Raw genomic sequence first — 19,226 nt, 5'->3', positions numbered from 1 at the left:
CGAAAATAGGGTATTATAATACCCATAACTTGAAGAACTGGTTCCATACCTGACCTGGAACCTGGTACACACGGTATAGTTTTTTTTTGGACTAAAATTGGAAACGGAACTGTACCTGGTTATAGCAATACCTGATTTTTCCCATCAATTCGATAGCACGAACCATTTCCATACCCGGAACTGAGTATTGAAAATACCTGATATGTGCACCTCTAGGTATGAGATAAGGGGTCGATTTATAAAAGTATCAAACTGATACAAATCAAAACAAGTTTTAAGGAGAATTGGCTCAGAACTCGGTTTAACTGGGGCATGTTAGAAAAAGAAATGTCAAAACGGATTTCGTTCGTTATGTTATGATATGACAACTAGCAGCGACCGGTGGGTTGTGGCATCATTGTGGGGGCAGTGTAGGTGGCGACACTGATGGCGGTGCAGGTAGCTACAATAGCGGAGTCTGTGGTGGTGGTGGTGACAACGGCTGGTGGCGACAAATAACGAATAAGGATGGTGTTTTTCAATTTGGACTCATTTTACTCTAGCTAATTAGTGAGGCAACTTGTTATTTAATTTAAGTAGAATAGAATTCTGTATGAAATTATGAATTCATATGAAAACCTTTTTCGTAATGTGTTACAAGTATATAGGGGTGTTATTGCATAAAGAAACATGTGAATATATGATATAAATTAAAAGCAAGAGGCTATTTGTTTACCTTTTAATAAGGCTCTTAATGATTCAGACATTTTACTAGTTTAGCACTTAATGGTTCAGACTGTTTGTTTCACGAGCAGATGTCTGAATGGTTCAGACATTGGCCTTTGAATGGTTAAGATTTGTACAGAGTCTGAATGGTTAAGACCTCTAATCTGAATTAGTCAGACATTTGCCTCTAAACGGTTAAGCATTATACAGACTCTTAATGGTTCAGACCTCTTACTGGTTCAACACTTTAATGGTTCAGAGCTCTTACTGATTCAGCACTTAATCATTCAGAAGTTATCAAACAGCCCCTAAAAATAGTTATATTTTCATAATTTATTCTCGATCAAATTAAATGCATGAAATGCACCAAATATCTTGAGAAGCGTACACAAAAGGAAGATGGGTTTAGTCACGACCAACCGTGTTACGCTTGGTTACGGTTCACAGAATTCAATAAAATCGGATTAATAACTTTTTTATTGAGAATGAAATTTAAATGAATTCACTCAAACTTCTTCGTGTAAAGGAATTCAATATTCTTTTCAAATTGAAAAGAAATTCAACCAAAGGAATTGAAATCTCCAACTTTCTTGTTGTCGCCACCACCATTGTAGTCGTCGCTGCTGCCTTTCATCATCAAAGACAAATTCTAACGTTTTCTCACACATTCAATTCTTTTGACAACTTCTATCCTTTCGACAAATTTCAAATTCATTTCCTTCAAATACCAATTCCTTTAGAAATCTCATTTCACTCGAGAAAAAATCAACGGACCAATCGCACCCCAAGGAGGGAAGAAGTCGATACACGGTTCAATAATAGAGGAACCACGACAATTTGAACAATATTGAATAATTAGACGGAATCTCTCGAAAGAGTCTCAAATATGAATATGTTCCAAAAGATCAAACCAACCATGGGAAGATATGTTGATCTATTTAATTATAGAGGCAAAATCTTTCAGAATGTTTCAACATATCTTTCATACTCAAAATCAACCAACTAAACGACACTGTCGGACAATGTAGCGACGTTATTTAAAAATCGAGTTCGGTTTGGCAAGTAACCACAAAATATCCAGCATATCGAGTTTCAGTAAACTATATGAAACATAGCCTAAGCACTGACTTAACATGTCTCTTAGCAAATGCTCAGAAAACAAAATGCCGGAACTAATAACGCCCCACAGTACAAAACCGAGTACACTTTCACTTGTAACATAATCCTAGAAAATCCCCGACGACGGTTTTATCATATGCTATCCTGCGTTTATATATGGGACAAAGAGGAAAAAGAAATGCAACAAAAAGATATCTTCACTTCTACTGTATTTACATGATTTTACCTTCTAGTTTGAACACTCGGCGATTGAATCAACCTTGATTACTCGCGTGTTGTAAGATCCACAGGATCCACACTTGTGATAAAGCCAGTGAAATGGAGCACTTCCTTTTTTATCACAGTCGTTGCATAATATATCCTGAATGATTTTAAAGCAAGAGTGAGTGAGAGAGCACGCGTATAAAAATCTGTTGAATGGAACTAAAGTATAAAGATCTTCACCTGACAGCGGTTTCTATACTCTTCTGGAAGCACCTCAGAAGCCATTAAAGCATCAAGCATACCAAAATACACCTTCAAAACATATATATTCTCATCAACTTCAGAAACTGAAGTAGATAAAACTTCAAGGGGTGGCGCAAAAAGTGGCGTATTTGGTTAAACGAGACATGTTTGACACGACTAGTAAACCGGAACATGGCTTGTTTATTACACTACACAACACGTTTAGCACGAATATATATAACCAGTTATATAAGAATGATACGAAACGTTTGACATGATTCACTAAACATGGTTAAGAAATAAAGGGACACAATTAATTTGATAAAATAAAAGTTACCAAAATTTGCAATCCATATCCAATTAATATCAATTATTAATATATACAGTTAATCAAAACGAGTCATAAACGTGTCGCATAAACCTATTTGACACGATAAGTTAAACGTGTTGAGTGTGTCAGAAACAGGTTGAACTGTTTGAGATGTTTTTAATAACATCATCAATGTGGCGACCTGTTTACGGCCTGAACCCGTTTAACTTCGTTCGAGTCATGCCGTGTTAACGGATCCCGTCATAAATTGTCTAGCCTAGATATTGGTGGAGCATGTGAGTTTTCACGAACGGTTTTCATGGTCAACCAAAAGAAAAAGAAAAAAGATTTAAGAAAATATAACTCGACGGAAAGGCATTTGCTTACCGACATATCTCCCATAGATTTGCTGCATATTGGACAAATGTAGTGTGTGCATGCGTACGCCTAGAAGAAGTGAACACAACAATAATTCAGCATAAAACGATTAGGATTATGAAGAAAAAAAGTAAGAAAAAAATGTAACAGGGAGCCACCTGGAAGCAAGCCGAGTGCATAAAATGACCACAAGGAAGTGCTCGAACAGCTGCACTTGATGTAAATAGAAAATCGCAGCAAATAGGGCAGTTAGTTTCCAAACCTTTCTCCCGACACTTATGATCCACTAACTTTATCCCCAAACAGTAGTTACACGTCATGCAATGAAAGAAGTCGATTCCCAGACCCTTTCCAAGTCGGCACAAATTGCAAAACGGGCAATGATACACAGTCCTGAAATTTTAATTAAAATAAAATATAAACCCTGTGAAAATCTTCATGCCTACCAAAGAGTTGAAGGATGGTTTAACTGTTTAATAACTCACCTTTCATCATCAAAGAACTTGCAATAGCTACAATAGTATTTTGCCATTGAAAGTCCATTGCAAGATGGAGTTGAGCAGACTGGTCCAACAGGTTGAACTTTCAAGCAGTTCATACACATCATTTCAGTGGTAGCTTTCCTGATACGATGAGTCAGCAAAAAGATTTAGTAAAAGTGCCATTTTCGTCCCTGAGGTTTGGCCACTTTTGCGACTTTCATCCAAAGGTTTGGTTTTCTGCATCCGGATCCAAAAAGTTTGCAATTTTGCTATTTTCATCCACCCAACTAACTCCGTTTGTTTATTCTGTTAACTTGAAGGGTATCTTAGTATTTTTAACTAAAGTACAAGTTCATAATGCATAAGGTACATCATCTCTGTACCTTATGCATTATGAACTTGTACTTTAGTTAAAAAAAATACCCTTCAAGTTAACAGGATAAACAAATGGAGTTAGTTATGGATGAAAATGGCAAAATTTCAAACCTCTTGTATCCAGATGCGGAAAAACAAACCTTTGGACGAAAGTCGTAAAAGTGGCCAAACCTCAGGGACGAAAATGGAATTTTACTCTGACTGAAATATAAAGGATATTTTCTATTATTGATCAGAGAAAAGGGTTACCTGTCCATTGTATGGTCACTGACATTATCATGGCAGAATCTGCATGTAAAGAGCTTTTGACAACAAGCAGCACGAAGCTTGCAGTTGCGTTTATAATGCTCACAGCCATATATTTGTTTTTCTGCATCACGAAATGAAGGCGAGCATCCATATACGCCTTCACCATCTACCATATCACCTTTTCTTCCTTGAGGTAACTTCTGCTGAGCAGCAATCCATCGACTGCATTGACCATTACATATATAAGTCAACAAGAACATAGAATTTAGACAGGTAGCAATTTCAACCCGTTTACTTATGAATGGGCCCATTTCCCACCCGCCCATCTTGCAAACTAGGTAGCGTTCGTTTCATGGAATGGAATGGAATGGAATTAGGAAGTTTTTCTTTGTAAAATTGATCTTGGTTGGGGGAGGGAGGAATTTGAAATCCCATGAATTTCTTTAATCAATGAAATTTGTGACTATTTCAACATTCCATTCCATTCCTTCATTAGAGTGAAGGATTTCTAAGGAATGTTGAAATAGTCACAAATTTCATTGATTAAAGAAATTCATGGGATTTCAAATTCCTCCCTCCCCCAACCAAGATCAATTTTACAAAGAAAAACTTCCTAATTCCATTCCATTCCATTCCATGAAACGAACGCTACCTTAAGACTTTTATATAAGAGTAAAGTGTCATTTTTGTCCCTGAGGTTTGGCCAGTTTTGCGACTTTCATCCAAAGGTTTGTTTTTCCGCATCTGGGTCCAAAAGGTTTGAAATCTTGCGATTTTCATCCAGCTCATTAACTCCATCCATTTTTTCCGTTAAGACAGGGGTATCTTTGTCTTTTTTGTTAACTTAAAGGGCAATTCGGTCTTTTTCATTTTATGTACAAGCATTTAGCATAATGTACAAGTATTCAAAATACCTTGCTAAATAAAAAAAAGACGAAAATACCCCTGACTTAACGAACAAAAATGGATGGAGTTAACGAGCCGGATGAAAATGGCAAGATTTCAAACCTTTTGGATCCAGATGCGGAAAAACAAACCCTTTGGACGAAAGTCGCTGGACTGGCCAAACCTCAGGGACGAAAATGGTATTTTACTCGTAATAAAAAGATAAACACACCTGGTCATAAGGTTTTGAATGAGATAAGCCTTCCTTCTGGGATCAAGAGTTGGATCCCGAGAAACTTTTCTTATCTCTGATTCAAGCTCGTTTTGATTCATCCGAAATATATCTTTCCACCCAGGCTTGAAGGTATAATCATTTGAATCTAAGGCTTCATGTGATTCAGATCCTACATGTACAAATATCATTATAATAATGGAAAAACATACTTAAACTAAAAAACACATCGAAGTTTCAAAAATTCTGATTTAAGGTAACAACCGGTTTTCAAGTGTCACATCAACAAAGAAGTTAACAGTCTAAAGTGACCGATATGCCAGCTGCCATGTCGATCATTTTGACTGGTTACGGGGTTAAATTATCTCGAATCAATTTTATTAGACGTTGGTTTTCCTCAAATAAAAATGAGTAAACCGCTGTTTTCGTCTATAGTTGGGTTACTTTTGCGAGTTTCATCCAAAATGATTTTTTTCTGCATCTGGGTCCTCAAGGTTTCCAAATCTTGCCGTTTTCATATGAATAATATGAACAAATAGGTTAAAGGACGAAAATGGCATTTTACCAATAGGTTAAAGGACGAAAACACCCGACTTAACGTTAAAAATGGATGGAGTTAACCAGTTGGATGAAACTGGCAAGATTTGGAAACCTTGAGGATCCAAATGTGAAAAAATAAATAAATAAATAAACTTTTGGACGAAAGTCACAAAAGTGATCAAACCTCAGGGACGAAAATGGCATTTTACTCGATAAGAATTTGAATTTTGTTTTTCAAAACTCAAAATAACAAACCTTGTGAAATATTTTTATCTGATTCAGACGGTGATGCCTCTGCAGATGAAGAAGATCCTTCCCACCATTCATTCAGCCACTCAGTAAACATTGTGTTTTTAGTAGCTTGCTTCCATGTGTCCATCATTTTGTTCTGTTCCTCCTGAGTAAGTACGGATGTCACCCATGGCAACATCGATTGCAACACCTCAGCACCCGTAGTACCGATAATTCGGCCCACTAGCTTATCTTGCTCCTCAACAGAAAAGTGTCTATCAAACAAAGGCCAAAGCTCAAGTTCTTCACGCAAAATATGCTGATCCAGTGTCACTCTAATGGACTTGCACATCCCCTGAACCTTAGTCGCCAATTCACTGTAATCTCTCAACGTATCATTACAATTTGAAGAAACGGAATTGCTTTTGTCGTGAAGTTCACAAAGTTCGAAAAGTGAAGTTGATATATCCTCAAAAAGCTTTTCTTCTTGCTTGTGGTCTAAGGTATACGAGTGACTCACGTTATGTAAAGTTTCCTTTGATTCTAATGCAGGAAACACTATATCATCCTCTGCGTTACTGTGCGCTCTATATAAACCCCATAATAAACGAAATCTACCATTGAATTGACGTAAAAAACTCTCATTTGAGTCGTTTAGTTTTCCCGATTCAACGTCTAAGAACTCCAAATCTTTCCGAATTGCTTTATGAAATTTGAAAATTGTATCTATTGGCCGACCCGTACCCTCATCAATTAAACTTATCCCCGTTTCCCAATTAAAAAGACTGGAACTTAAAGAGGGAGCAGATGGGCCAAAAGATAACGACCGTAAAGATTTCGTGGAGCCCGCTCCCAATTTGCTACTGTTCATTCCGAGCCCGGGAACACAACACGACTGTTTTACTTGAACGGTTAGGGTTCCGGGAGTACCAAAACCGTTGCTTTCTTTTCGCGAAGTGGAATTGGGTCGTTTGGTTGGCGGGTTGCAGGGACAAAAGGGTGGGCCCGAATCGCCGTTTTCTTCTAAAAATGCTTTTGCGGGGCAGCAGCCGGTTACAGCGGAAGACAGACATGTTTCCCGTGGTCTGCCCTTGCAAGCCCAACCCGAAAAAAGTGTGACGAGAGCAATATCTGAAGCAGGGGCTAACCAAAACAGCACAAATTAAAAAAAAAAATCATTAACTAGCAACAAATGATATACCAATTTGAGAAGTTAATTTCAAGATAAGTAAACGAGTATAATGCCAAAATCGTCCCTGAGGTTTAGTCATTTTTGCTTGTTCCATCCAAAATGACTTTTTTGTGAATTTTTTAGTCCCTCGGGTTTGCGTTTTATAGCCATTTTCATCCTTGAGTTTGGCAAATTATTGCGACTTTCATCCCTCGAAATTTGGTCCTCAAGGAAGAAAATGGCAAGATTTCGAACTTTTTGGATGAAAATGGCACCTCAGGGACGAAAGTCGCAAATGTGGTTAAACCTCAGGGAAGAAAATAAGATTTTACTCTTAAGTAAACAAACAAACCTGCCATATGCATGTTATGAAGAAATGATTTTGCTTCTTCTTCAGTAAGTGATCCAACCAACCATGGTAACACACACTCGATTAATCTCAAAGGCATCACGCATAGACTTTGGTATAAAAGCTCCCGTTGTTTTTTGGGACTAAAATGTTTGCGCGCAAGTGGGAGAACCTACGCGTGGAACAAGAAAAGTCAATAGCAGAAGGTAAAAATATAAAATACTGAAAATATGTCTTTTTTGTGTGTAAGGTCACCTGAAGTTCTTCAGTTTTGAAGTGGTTATCAATGATAGTCATGATATGATCAGCATGTGAGCACAATTTGGAACAAAATTCAGATGAAGATGAGTTTGCTCCATCATTTTCAATATTTTCAATTAAGCATCTAAATTTGCCGAATTCACTTTCTTCTTCTGCATGCTCCTGGGCAAATGACAGCTCAGCATCTACGGCAGGGAATATTACTTTATCTTCTGCGATGCTGCACCGGAAGTGTAAAAGAAATAGTATCAATTCAGGCGCATTATCAGAAACATTAAAAATAACGAAAGGATGTTATGCTATGCTATGCTATGTTATGTTGCGGTACCTATGGAATATGCAAACTTCTGCAATAAATTGCAGTCTCTTATTAAATACAGATAAATCTGAAAAATCTCCAGATAATTGTATCCTTCTAGCAGCTTCAGCTATATCAACTAATTCCTTTTTAATAGCCTTGTGCCAGTGCAATATTTCATCAATAGGACAACCAAGAGGTGAATCTGAAGAACTCATTACAGATTCTCGTTTTCTGGGTCGGGAAGATGAACATGCACAATTTCCTTCGGCAATTGGAGAACAATTATACGCGACATCATCTTCTATATTTTTTCGCTTCTTGATAGCATTGGCACCGTCCATCCAGGTGAATATAATCTTTAATTACATGAATATATAATTTGTCAGACAGGAATGAGTGAATGAACCTTTGTTATACCATTAAATACAAGAGTAAAATGCCATACTCGTCCCTGCGGTTTGGCCAGTTTTGCGACTTTCGCCTAAAGGTTTGTTTTTTCCGCATCTGGATCCAAAAGGTTTGAAATCTTGTCATTTTCATCCGACTCATTAACTCCATCTATTTTTCTCCGTTAAGGCAGGGGTATTTTTGTCTTTTTTGTTAACTTAAGGGTATTTTCGTCTTTTTTGAATACTTGTACATTATGCTAAATGCTTGTACAGAAAGTGAAAAAGACCGAATTGCCCTTTATGTTAAAGAAATGACAAAAAATACCCTGCCTTAACAAAGAAAAATGAATGGAGTTAACGAGCCGGATGAAAATGGCAAGATTTCAAAACTTTTAGATCCAGATGCGAAAAACAAACTTTTGGATAAAAATTACAAACTGGCCAAACCATTGGACGAAAATTTCATTTTACTCTAAATATAGATATATAATCATTTGTTAAAGAATCACCTGTTGAAGAAGCTTTTCTTCTGGGATTACTCTGCATAAGCAACTACGCATTTCTTGGCGTTCATCAGAAGATACAGAGGCTGAAAGCCATGGAAGAAACTCCGCCATCATGTTTACGGGAATGCTGCATAAAAACTGCCAGACTAATGACGCTTGTTCTTCAAATGAAAATTTCTCAACAAGCAAGGGTATGACCTACAAGATTTAGAAAAGAAAACCATTAGTGGTTTTATTACTTTATTAAAAAAAAAAAAAAAAAAAAAAAAAAAAAAAAAAAAAAAAACTAGTAGGTTAAATGGAATTACCTGTTCCTCTTCCTTGGACATGTGCTGGCTAATTGATGTTTGAAGGGCTCCTGTGCAGGATGCTAATTCTCTTCTAAAGCTTTCTTTATTTTGCATATCGGAATCTAGTAATGTAAAGAGTTGATCAAAAATGGCACTTTCGCCTTCATGTTCAAGAGAATAAGTTCGTGCTACGTTCTTGACCCGAATATCAAGAGCTGGAAAAATAACCTGTCAATGCAAAAGTGATAACCATATAATATTAGTAATCCAAAAAATCTTCTTATGTAAAGTAGTAGTATTCTTAGTTGGAAGTGCAACTCTGCCCTTTCGACCAAAGAGTAGAAGATTAAAACCATATGCAAGTGCACATGTTGCTTTAGTTAAAACTTAAGAAATAAAGTTACTTTATGTGCCATTTTCCAAATAATAATCATGAATATAAAGTTACTAAACTCAATTTGCAGAAGATTAATCTCTTCATAAGAAAAAAGGAAACTTCTTATTCTAGATTTATTTGTATAATGTTCGCAAGCAGACATTTATCATTTGAATGGGACACATCTGGTAAGTTATGTTTCGGTGGCAGTTTACCGCTGGCAAAGTGCCAGAAATAGATCAAAACAAACTGGAAACTAATTATGCTAAGTACACTATAAGGAAATAGCATAGATCTGGCAATAAGAAACTACCTTAAAAACGAAATGCTACAGTAGTCAAGACTCTTTTAATGCCAAAAGGTTGCCAATTTAATCTAATTATTTTTGTAAGACTCGCAATATTAGTTTAACATTGTTTTAATGAAGGGCGTCTACAAAGATTGTCAAAGAGCGACTACTTTGATCGATTATTTTCTATTACCTAACAAAAATACTCAAGCGCTTTCCTTGTTAAGTTACTGTATTTATTTTATTTAACATGTGTGCCAAAACCAGCGCAAGCACATTCCCATGCTTCTATGAAAGTACCAAAAGATCAGAAATCCTACTCCTTAATTGCCACAATGTCAAGATGTATGGGCTAATAAAAAGGAAAGAATTACCCCATACACACGTTAAAACAATGGTCACTTTTCAAGGAAAAAATGAACAAAAATACTACCAAACAATATCCCAATTCCCATAGAACTCAACTTGCTTGGCGGTATCTCTCTCCTAAGTCTGTATCCAGTTTCTAATTATCTTTCCCCAAAAAGTGTATTACTGACACGAAAAAGATAACAGTCTCGACTTATCTTAGCACTCATATGCTCTTCCTATTTTTGGTATGATGAGACACACAATGTAATATAATCCCAAAAACAGTTACGTCCTGCATAACTGATGTAATTGATGTTAAATTTTGGACATCCTGACCTAGAGTTTTTCTATTTATATTACTATCATCACTCTACCTAGTTCCTACCCCATAACATTAACCAACATTAAATATGACTGAACCATCTTAAGTCTTAACACCTTTCTCCATTTTATCCATGATAAGGCTGCTTCTGACTATGATTCTTCAATTCAGAACTGGTAATATCCAACCTACAGCATCATCTGTGACCATTTTAATTCATATCCTATAAATGTTTCTGGGCTGCCCATGATTGTGATAACCACATTAGGTGAATTACCTTAAACTCTTGGGCATGAACCGAACATAAACCTTTTCATTAGCTTCCCGCATAAACCATACAGATTTGACGTTCAGGGACACCAAAAAGATGTCAGGTTGTCCAATCCCTCCCTCCTAATTGAACACCAATTAAATCAGAATCCGGTTGTTTTGATGATTAACAACCAATTGTTTGCAAACATTAGCTCTATCGCTAGAAGCTAGAGTAGTATCTCGTCTTTACAGCTATTTTCAGAAATTCGCAAGACGATTCTATCCAGCACCAATTCCAGCATATATTCCCCCAACCAAATCATCAACACTATCAAAAACTAGCATGAAACACATCTAATACATTTCTACACAGTCCAATCACAACCGTGAATATGCACATACTTACATCCCTAAAGTTGCAACATGTTGTCATTTCAAAAAATTTACCTTGCTTAACACACCACCACAAATGTATTATTAACCACCAGTTATTCCTCAACTAAGCCAAATTATACACAGAAGCAGATATAACAAAACAAACCTAAACACATAGTTCACATGATTCAACAATATTTACTTCCAAAACAAACAAATTCAAAACAATTAGCACACAAACCTCATCTTCAGCATTGCAGTGATGCTTATAAATCGACCGAAGAAAGTGATACCGCTTCAGCAGCGGCTCAATTTCCACATGAGAATTAGTAGCAAAATAGATAGCGGACTGATGTAACGCATCGAGCTCCGACCGTATCGCTTTATGAAAGTACAAAAAGATATGCACCGGCGAACTCTGCTTCTTCGACGGTTTTCCACCACCAGACGGATCGATCTGGCTCACCGTTCCTCCACCGGAGGCCGCCATCACCGCCACACCACCACCGCCTACCTCCCGGTGCTGCAATCCGGTCAATGGCGTCGCCATTATATAGCACAAATTCGACCTAAAGTTCACAATCAATAGATGTGTTTGATGTAATCCGATTCAGATTTCACAAACCCTAGATATGTGTACGGCATCATCTCCATACAATTTCTCAATTATATAGCACGAATTCGACCTAAATATCACAATCAATTGATGTAATCCGATTCAGATTTCACAAACCCTAGATATGTCTCCGGTATCATCAACAATCTACAAACAATTTCTCTATTTTCTCTCTCTAGAAAAGTATGTATAACAAACAACCGGTGTGGGTGATTTTTCGATGGATAAAGAAGGAACAATTGAAGGTGTGCCACGTGGATATTATTTGGTCATAAATGGTATGCCACGTCGGCTATCGGGTCTAACTTGACCCGGTTAGGGGGAACAGATAAACAATTGAAGGTGTGCCGCGTGGATATTATACGGGCTTTAAGTGGTGTGCCACGTTGGAAGTCGGGTGTGACTTGACCCGGTATGGGTTTGTTTTGTCGGACGTGCATGGCACGTGTGGTTTCGTGAGTCGGCTTCCACCAATCATGCGTGAACACACTTATGGAGGGAGGATAAGAGTGTAGTCGCTAGTCATTATAGCGTTTGCCACAAATGTTCAAATTGTTGGTTGATTTTATCCGGATATGGTTGTTTATATGAAAGCAACTTAGATAAGTAATATGATAATAATAATAATGTATTATTAATTTAATATCAACTTTCGACATCATGTGAATTTGGAAAATATTAAGGTTCTTAATGTAGGTACTAGGTAGGATATTTATAACCTTTTTATATAAGCCCTCCTATGTGCATGTATAAATGAGGGATTACCTTAAAAGGTATTTTTTTTAAGACGAGCAATCGAATCGCTAAGTCTCTCGTATCACTAATATTTTTTTATTTTCTGATGATGGGTTACCTATCCAGAATCTTATGAGTTTGTTTTTTTGTTGTTTCGGTGGAGACTTCTAAGAGGTCAGCCATTTTAGTACTACTTTCATAAGAACATGCTTAGTTGTTGAGTTTTCATATGCTCCACATCAATGCACCCAAAACCCATTGGTCATACTTGAAGAGGGGCATGTCTTATTAACGAAGAATTTCTTTTGACCACAGCCTATATTAAATTTGCATGGGGTGTTTCAATGGGTTGTGTTAATATTATTTATATCGTTTTAGGGATAATTATGTCATTTTATCATCTTTATTTATATAACAGAGACCGAAATGGAATCGTCTTCTTCTCTTATCTTCTTTTTTATCATATGCGCGCTTTTCTCGTAATGACGACTTTCCTTAGATGACAAAGCTAATGATTACGAGTTCAAAGATTTGATGTTTGTTTAAGTTTTAGGTTTGTATCTTTTTGTCTGATTTGCTAAATATTGTTAGTTTGTTAATTTTTACGAAGTGTGCTATTTTTTTAACATTGTTTGGTACTCGTCATGTAAAATATAATGACTTGTAATATCATTAACACTAGATTTTAGCCGGTGCCGCGCGTTGCGGCGGCAACGTCACGCCTGTAACTTCGTTACATGGGATACGATGATGACATTATCGTGTGATGCTCACACGTGATGTGACGCGTTTTTTCCTTTGTTATACATATTGCGTTAGTAACAATAACTTGGTTAGAAATAAATAAAAAGATATGTAAGAACTGCTCAATTTACTTCAAATATATTTGTTAAGATTTATGACAAAAAAGTAAGAATTGCTCTAGTTTCGTAATAGTTGTAAAGTATTTTGATTAATGTTGTTTTGTTTTTCTAAACAAAAGATTATGAGAATGTAAAATTGTAAATGATTATTATTACGTTTTATATAAATCATTATGAGAATGTTAATGGTTATTATTATTAGGTTTCATATAAATTAGTGTATTATCACAATATATAAAGGTTGTCATATATTGAAGGTTAAAAAAGAAAAGTAGTTAAAGATTGAGGGTTAGTATGTATATTTACTAAAAGATGAAGGTTTAAAGAGAAAGGTCCCACCGACCTTTCTCTTTAATATATAGTTAATTTGCACACTGTGTTTATGTATTTACCTTTTAGAAAACTATCATTGATTTTGTAGTTACCAATTACAATTACAACACTATCACTTTGCAATTTTTGTGAACCGTTGTAATGAGCTTGGACATACCATTAAAGGTGTCCAATGCATTGTTATATTCATGTGCATCATGAAAAATTACAACATTTTAGTAGATTTGCAATATTGGACATATCATCCTAATAGGTTTAGACACCCATTCTGATACCAATTGAGTTTCATGCAACTTTTCATCAACCATGCAAATCCAAAGCAAATTACAATAATCTTTTAACGCATAACAAAAAAGATCTCCACCATAAGCTTCACTCGCCTACTAGGCAATGAGGGGGTTTTGCATAGGGTGTTACCCTCTTGACCCACAAGGGTTTGTTGGTACTTGAAATAAAATAGTAGTGAACAAGCATGTGCCATAAATCCCAACCTTGTATCAATGTTACATATTTTTCTATTGTCGTCTCTATTCATATTAAAATAACATTTATGACACCGGAATCACATCATCTATTAAACACCACCATTATAAAACCTTAACCATATCACACCTAAATTAATATTGATGACGGGGGTAGCCCGAGACCAAATAAAATGACCAATTATGTAAACGTCCAAAAGGTTAAAAGGTTTAATGGTTGAAAAAGCTGAGAAGATAGAGTAAAGTAATACGGGAACAGTAAACAAGTCACATCCCCAAACAGTCTCACCAACCACAGCCGTAAAAGCAATGCAGGTCCACATAGTACATGCTATTATCCAGGGGTCAAAAGTCTTCAACCCCCGAAAGAGTAAGCCCCTCGCTGCAAGCTAGTTCACTAGTCAAATGAATACTTCTTTGGGAGATGTCTTCTCCTATATAAGTGACACTTCATTTATCAAGAGAGGACATTCCGATCAGATTTGCTTCCTCAAACTCTGGTCCTTCACATCGTACACTTGCTTCACTCAAGTGTCTCTCACTCACATTCAAATTACACTTATTCTTTTTGTTCCTCAATCCTTTTCTGAACAACACTTCAGAATTGGATCTTCAAACAAGAAAAATAAACTAGTGAACCTCCTTCCACGTCTTGCAAACGTGGGGGGGACCCCACGACCTGCGTTAGGGAAGGTTAAACCCTTTAACCCTTCTGCCTAACCACCATTGCTACTATCTTTGGTCTATTATTTGTTGTCTCAACAAGTTGGCACCCACCGTATGGCTACGCCGCTATTTCTCCCCAAAAAAGACCTAGTAGTGTAGCTCTTCTCTCTTAAAGTTGCCATGTCCGAAAGTGGATCCCCGGGTGAAGTGAACCAGGTACCAAACACTTCAACTCCGGGTAGCAGCCAAGCTCATGTGGCTATTCCCACCTCTTTTTCAACTCCGGGGAGCACACCCGAGTTTCTCACTTTTAACACTCCAACTCCTTCTAGATCCAGTATGTGAACAAAGAAAAGGACAAGGGAGTGAGGATTCGTCTAGACTATGATGAACCTGAACCAACACTGTCTCCCGGACCTCCCATTCCACCTTTTACAACCAGGAATGAAGCCGGCCCCAGTAATCCTCCAAACCCCGTTCCATATTTATCTACCATGACAAATCCTACAACATATCCCCTCTTTTCGTCTCATCCAGTTACAAGTGGTGCTCCTCTGGGCCATGAGCTGACTTTAGATCAGCTCCTACATTCCCCAATATCAAGCTTTCCAGCCTCTACCGCCAATTCGTGGGAACAAGCCCTGTCTGTGCTTCCATTGGCACGAAGTGCGGTAATGAGCATCCCTCTTGGAGTTAGCTGCCCAATCACATCCAGAAGCCTCCAAGGTTTCAACCCTATGTCCCAGATGATGACTCAGATGATGGCCAGTTTCCCGTGGCAACACTTCATCAATCAAGTGCTAGCCACTCAAGGGAACAACAATGGTAATAATAATGTGGGTACAAGGGTCGAAGTAGACTTGGCCAAACCCTACAAGCCAAGTAACCTTTCATGCTTCTCACAACAAATAGCCGATTATGATTTTCAAACAAAGATCAAGATGTCGTCCCACATCAGAACGTATGATGGGTCTGAGGACCCAGAGGACCATCTTCAGATCTTTACCGGTGCAGCAAGGATAGAGAAATGGTCAAACGCTGAATGTTGTCTAATGTTCATGCAAACCCTTATCGGATCTGTCAGGATCTGGTTCAACGATTTACCTGCTCGAAGCATTCGAAGCTTTGACGACCTTAGCAAGGGTTTTTTGGCCAACTTCTCCCAGCAGAGACGATATGTCAAAGATGCAACAGTCATTTTTCAAATAAAACAACGTGACAATGAAAGTCTCCGTGAATTTATTGAACGATACAAAAAGGAAGGTCTAACCTATGTAGGGGCAGATGAAAAAATGAGGGTAGCCGGTTTCATGAACGCTATCACTTCGAAATACCTCACGAGAGATTTCAACAAGTCCCTGCCTAAGACCTTGGAAGAAGCCCTTGAAAGGGCAGAAGCCCACATCCGGGGAGAGGAGGCGGTCGACATCAAAGAACAAAGGAAAAGAGGGTCTAGCTGGCGAAGTAATAGCCCAGTCAGAAAAAGAGGGAATTACAACTCCTATGACAGGCGACAAAAGGGTTCAGACCATCGAAGGTCTGAAGGCCGGAACCCTCCAACCAGGGAGAAAGGCATTAGCTTCACACCCCTCTCAAAGACTCCTCAAGAAATCCTTGCAACAGAAGAAGTCAAGCAGAACTTTAGGCCCCCTAGGCCTCTCTCCAAAAGCAGAAAAAATGAAAACTCCACACAGTTCTGCGAGTTTCATGAAGAAAAGGGTCACCACACCAACGATTGCTTCCAGCTCAAGAAAAGAATTGAAGAGGCTGTTAAGTCAGGAGAACTCGCCCATTTAGTAAAAGGGGTTCGAGACAAAATGGCTGAAGGCAAGGGAAACGAAGTCAATATGGTGAACTCTGATGAAAAGGTTCCTCATAAAAGGCAGCGGTTGGAAGCTTGGGAGCTTCAATGTGTTTTCTTTCCCCCAACAGAAAAAGGCCCTCTTTCAAGCCCTCTCGTCGTGGAGGCTACCATTGGAACATTGGAAACGCATAGGGCATACATAGACACTGGGGCAGCTACCGAAATCATGTTCGAAAAGTTCTTCAACCGCTTGAGTAACGAAGAACGTTCAAGGCTTCAATCCTCTGGAACATCTATAAAAGGCATTGCTGATATACCCCTTAAGCCTTTAGGGCAACTGACGCTGGATGTTTGTTTCAGTGAAGGTCAGAAGAAAAGAATCCAGCCACTCACCTTTGTGGTTATCAAATACCTTCAAATTATGATGTGATCATAGGAAGACCGGGGCAATGTGCCTTCTTCATGGTCGTGTCTGTTGGTCATGGCACGGTAAAATTCCCAACCGAGAGGGGGATAGCAATCCTTCAACCCTCTCAAGAGGCCTACATGGTTGAAGGCGAAAGTCACAGAAGCGAAGAAGACAAGCAAAGGCTTATCATAAATCCTAAGTACCCTGAACAAAGAATAAGGGTCAACCCAAGCCTTTCACCAGAAACTCTCTCTTATTTGGAAAAGTTGTTGACACATTACAGCGATGTCTTCGCTTGGTGTCCGGAAGATGTGACGGGAATCCCCCGAAGTATTGCTGAACATGAGTTAAGAATACCACCCGATGTCAAACCTGTGGTCCAAAAGAAAAGAAGCTTAGCACCAGAAAGAAGCCTGGCTGCTTGTCAGGAGGTTGAGAAGCTTGTATCTGGTGACATTTTCCGAGAAGTCAAGTACCAATCATGGGTTGCAAACCCGGTTATGGTCAAGAAACCAGATAACTCTTGGAGAATGTGCATAGACTTCAAAGATCTCAACAAAGCTTGTCCTAAGGACTGCTATCCACTACCAGAAATTGACCTCAAGTTCGACTCGCTCTCCAGTTACCCTTTCAAATGCTTTCTCGATGCTTACAAAGGGTATCATCAAATACTCATGAAAGAGGAAGACGAAGAAAAGACGGCGTTCTACACTGATAAAGGAATCTTCTGTTACAAGAAGATGCCCTTCGGACTAAAGAACGCCGGAGCAACCTACCAACGCTTGGTGGACAAGGCTTTTGCAAGTCAAATTGGCAAAAACATGGAAGCCTATGTCGACGACTTGGTGATCAAAAGCAAGACGGAGTATCAAATGCTTGATGACATCCAAGAAACTTTCAAAAATCTCAGAAAGGTTAACATGAAACTTAACCCTGAAAAATGCTCATTTGGATTCGAAGAAGGAAAATTCCTGGGTCACATCGTCGGAAAACAAAGCATCAAGGCCAACCCAAACAAAGTAAAAGCTGTCCTCGAAGCCAAGCCACCAAAAACCAAAAAAGAGGTTGAAAGCTTAAACGGGAAACTTGCTGCCTTGAAGCGTTTCACTTCCAAGTTGGCCGAAAGGTCCCTACCCTTCTACAAAACACTTAAAAATTGTTCTGATAAGAAGGATTTCAAGTGGACTGATGAGGCTGAGGAAGCCTTCAACCAGATGAAACAACACCTGGCTTCCTTGCCAGACATTGCAGCTCCAGAAACGGGAGAGCTGATTTCAGTCTATCTATCAGTTGCTGAAGAGGCTATAAGTTCAGTCCTCACAATCGAACGAAACACGACTCAGGTACCTGTTTACTTCTTCAGCAAAACTTTAAAATTGGCTGAGACCAAATATCCTCCCCTTGAAAAACTTGCCCTAGCCTTAGTTCAAACAGCTAGTGTGACAACTCGAATTTCCAGGATTTCTATTTCGCATTTATTGCACGTTCATTGTTGGTGTAGTTAATTATTTGCACAAATAATTGGCTATGGAACTGTAATGTTTTAATACAATGAAGTATATTGTGTGATTATGCATGATTATGTGTTAATTGTGATAGATTTGTCAAATGCATAAACTTGGTGGTGAAACTGTGAAACTGTTTGAGATGGTGTACTATTGTAAAATCTATTAATTAAGGGTGTAAAGAGTTATTAGTGAAATGTGAATCATACTTAACCCTAATCTTATTCCCTAATCATTCACTAATCACCACAAGAATCAAAACACGTACCCTCACATTCCCTAATCCTCTCTACAACCATCTTCTCATCATTCTTGGATTCACAAGTTCTTTTGCATCAAGTTTGATTACCAATCCATCTAGAAGCAAATCAAGGTAATTGTTTAATCATTGTTTGTGATTGATTGTTGATTGATTGATGCATGTAAACCCTAGTTTCTGTATGTGATGTTTCTGTGCTTATTGATTCTGTTTATAGAGAACTGAATATGACAAGTTGTATGCCGATAGATGATTCATGAAAGGATTGTTTGTTGTTGATCAATCGAGTGATTAAATATGAATTCTGCGATGCAAGTATATGTGTTAGGGTTTTTCTGATCGCGTTAGAAACCAAAATGTAACTGATAC

The 19,226-nt window shown here is 38.0% G+C and overlaps 1 protein-coding gene across 1 annotated transcript; it reads right to left on the bottom strand.

Moving 5' to 3' along the window:
- Positions 1-1,699: 1,699 nt before the first annotated feature.
- On the bottom strand, positions 1,700-12,336 carry LOC110890582 (zinc finger protein BRUTUS). Its single transcript, XM_022138195.2, has 14 exons — positions 11,427-12,336; positions 9,239-9,448; positions 8,934-9,128; positions 8,063-8,391; positions 7,729-7,954; positions 7,477-7,645; positions 5,978-7,096; positions 5,183-5,354; positions 4,066-4,287; positions 3,445-3,582; positions 3,118-3,352; positions 2,969-3,028; positions 2,269-2,340; positions 1,700-2,185 (listed from the first exon to the last, which is right to left on the bottom strand). The coding sequence occupies exons 1-14, from the start codon at positions 11,733-11,735 to the stop codon at positions 2,054-2,056; spliced, it is 3,588 nt and encodes a 1,195-aa protein (XP_021993887.1). The 5' UTR covers positions 11,736-12,336; the 3' UTR covers positions 1,700-2,053.
- Positions 12,337-19,226: the final 6,890 nt, after the last annotated feature.

The sequence above is a fragment of the Helianthus annuus genome, chromosome 12, assembly GCF_002127325.2.
Source record: "Helianthus annuus cultivar XRQ/B chromosome 12, HanXRQr2.0-SUNRISE, whole genome shotgun sequence".
In the NCBI taxonomy this organism is placed as follows: domain Eukaryota; kingdom Viridiplantae; phylum Streptophyta; class Magnoliopsida; order Asterales; family Asteraceae; genus Helianthus; species Helianthus annuus.
Note: the sequence above shows the minus strand (reverse complement) of the source record. Positions and strands in the feature narration are given on the sequence as shown.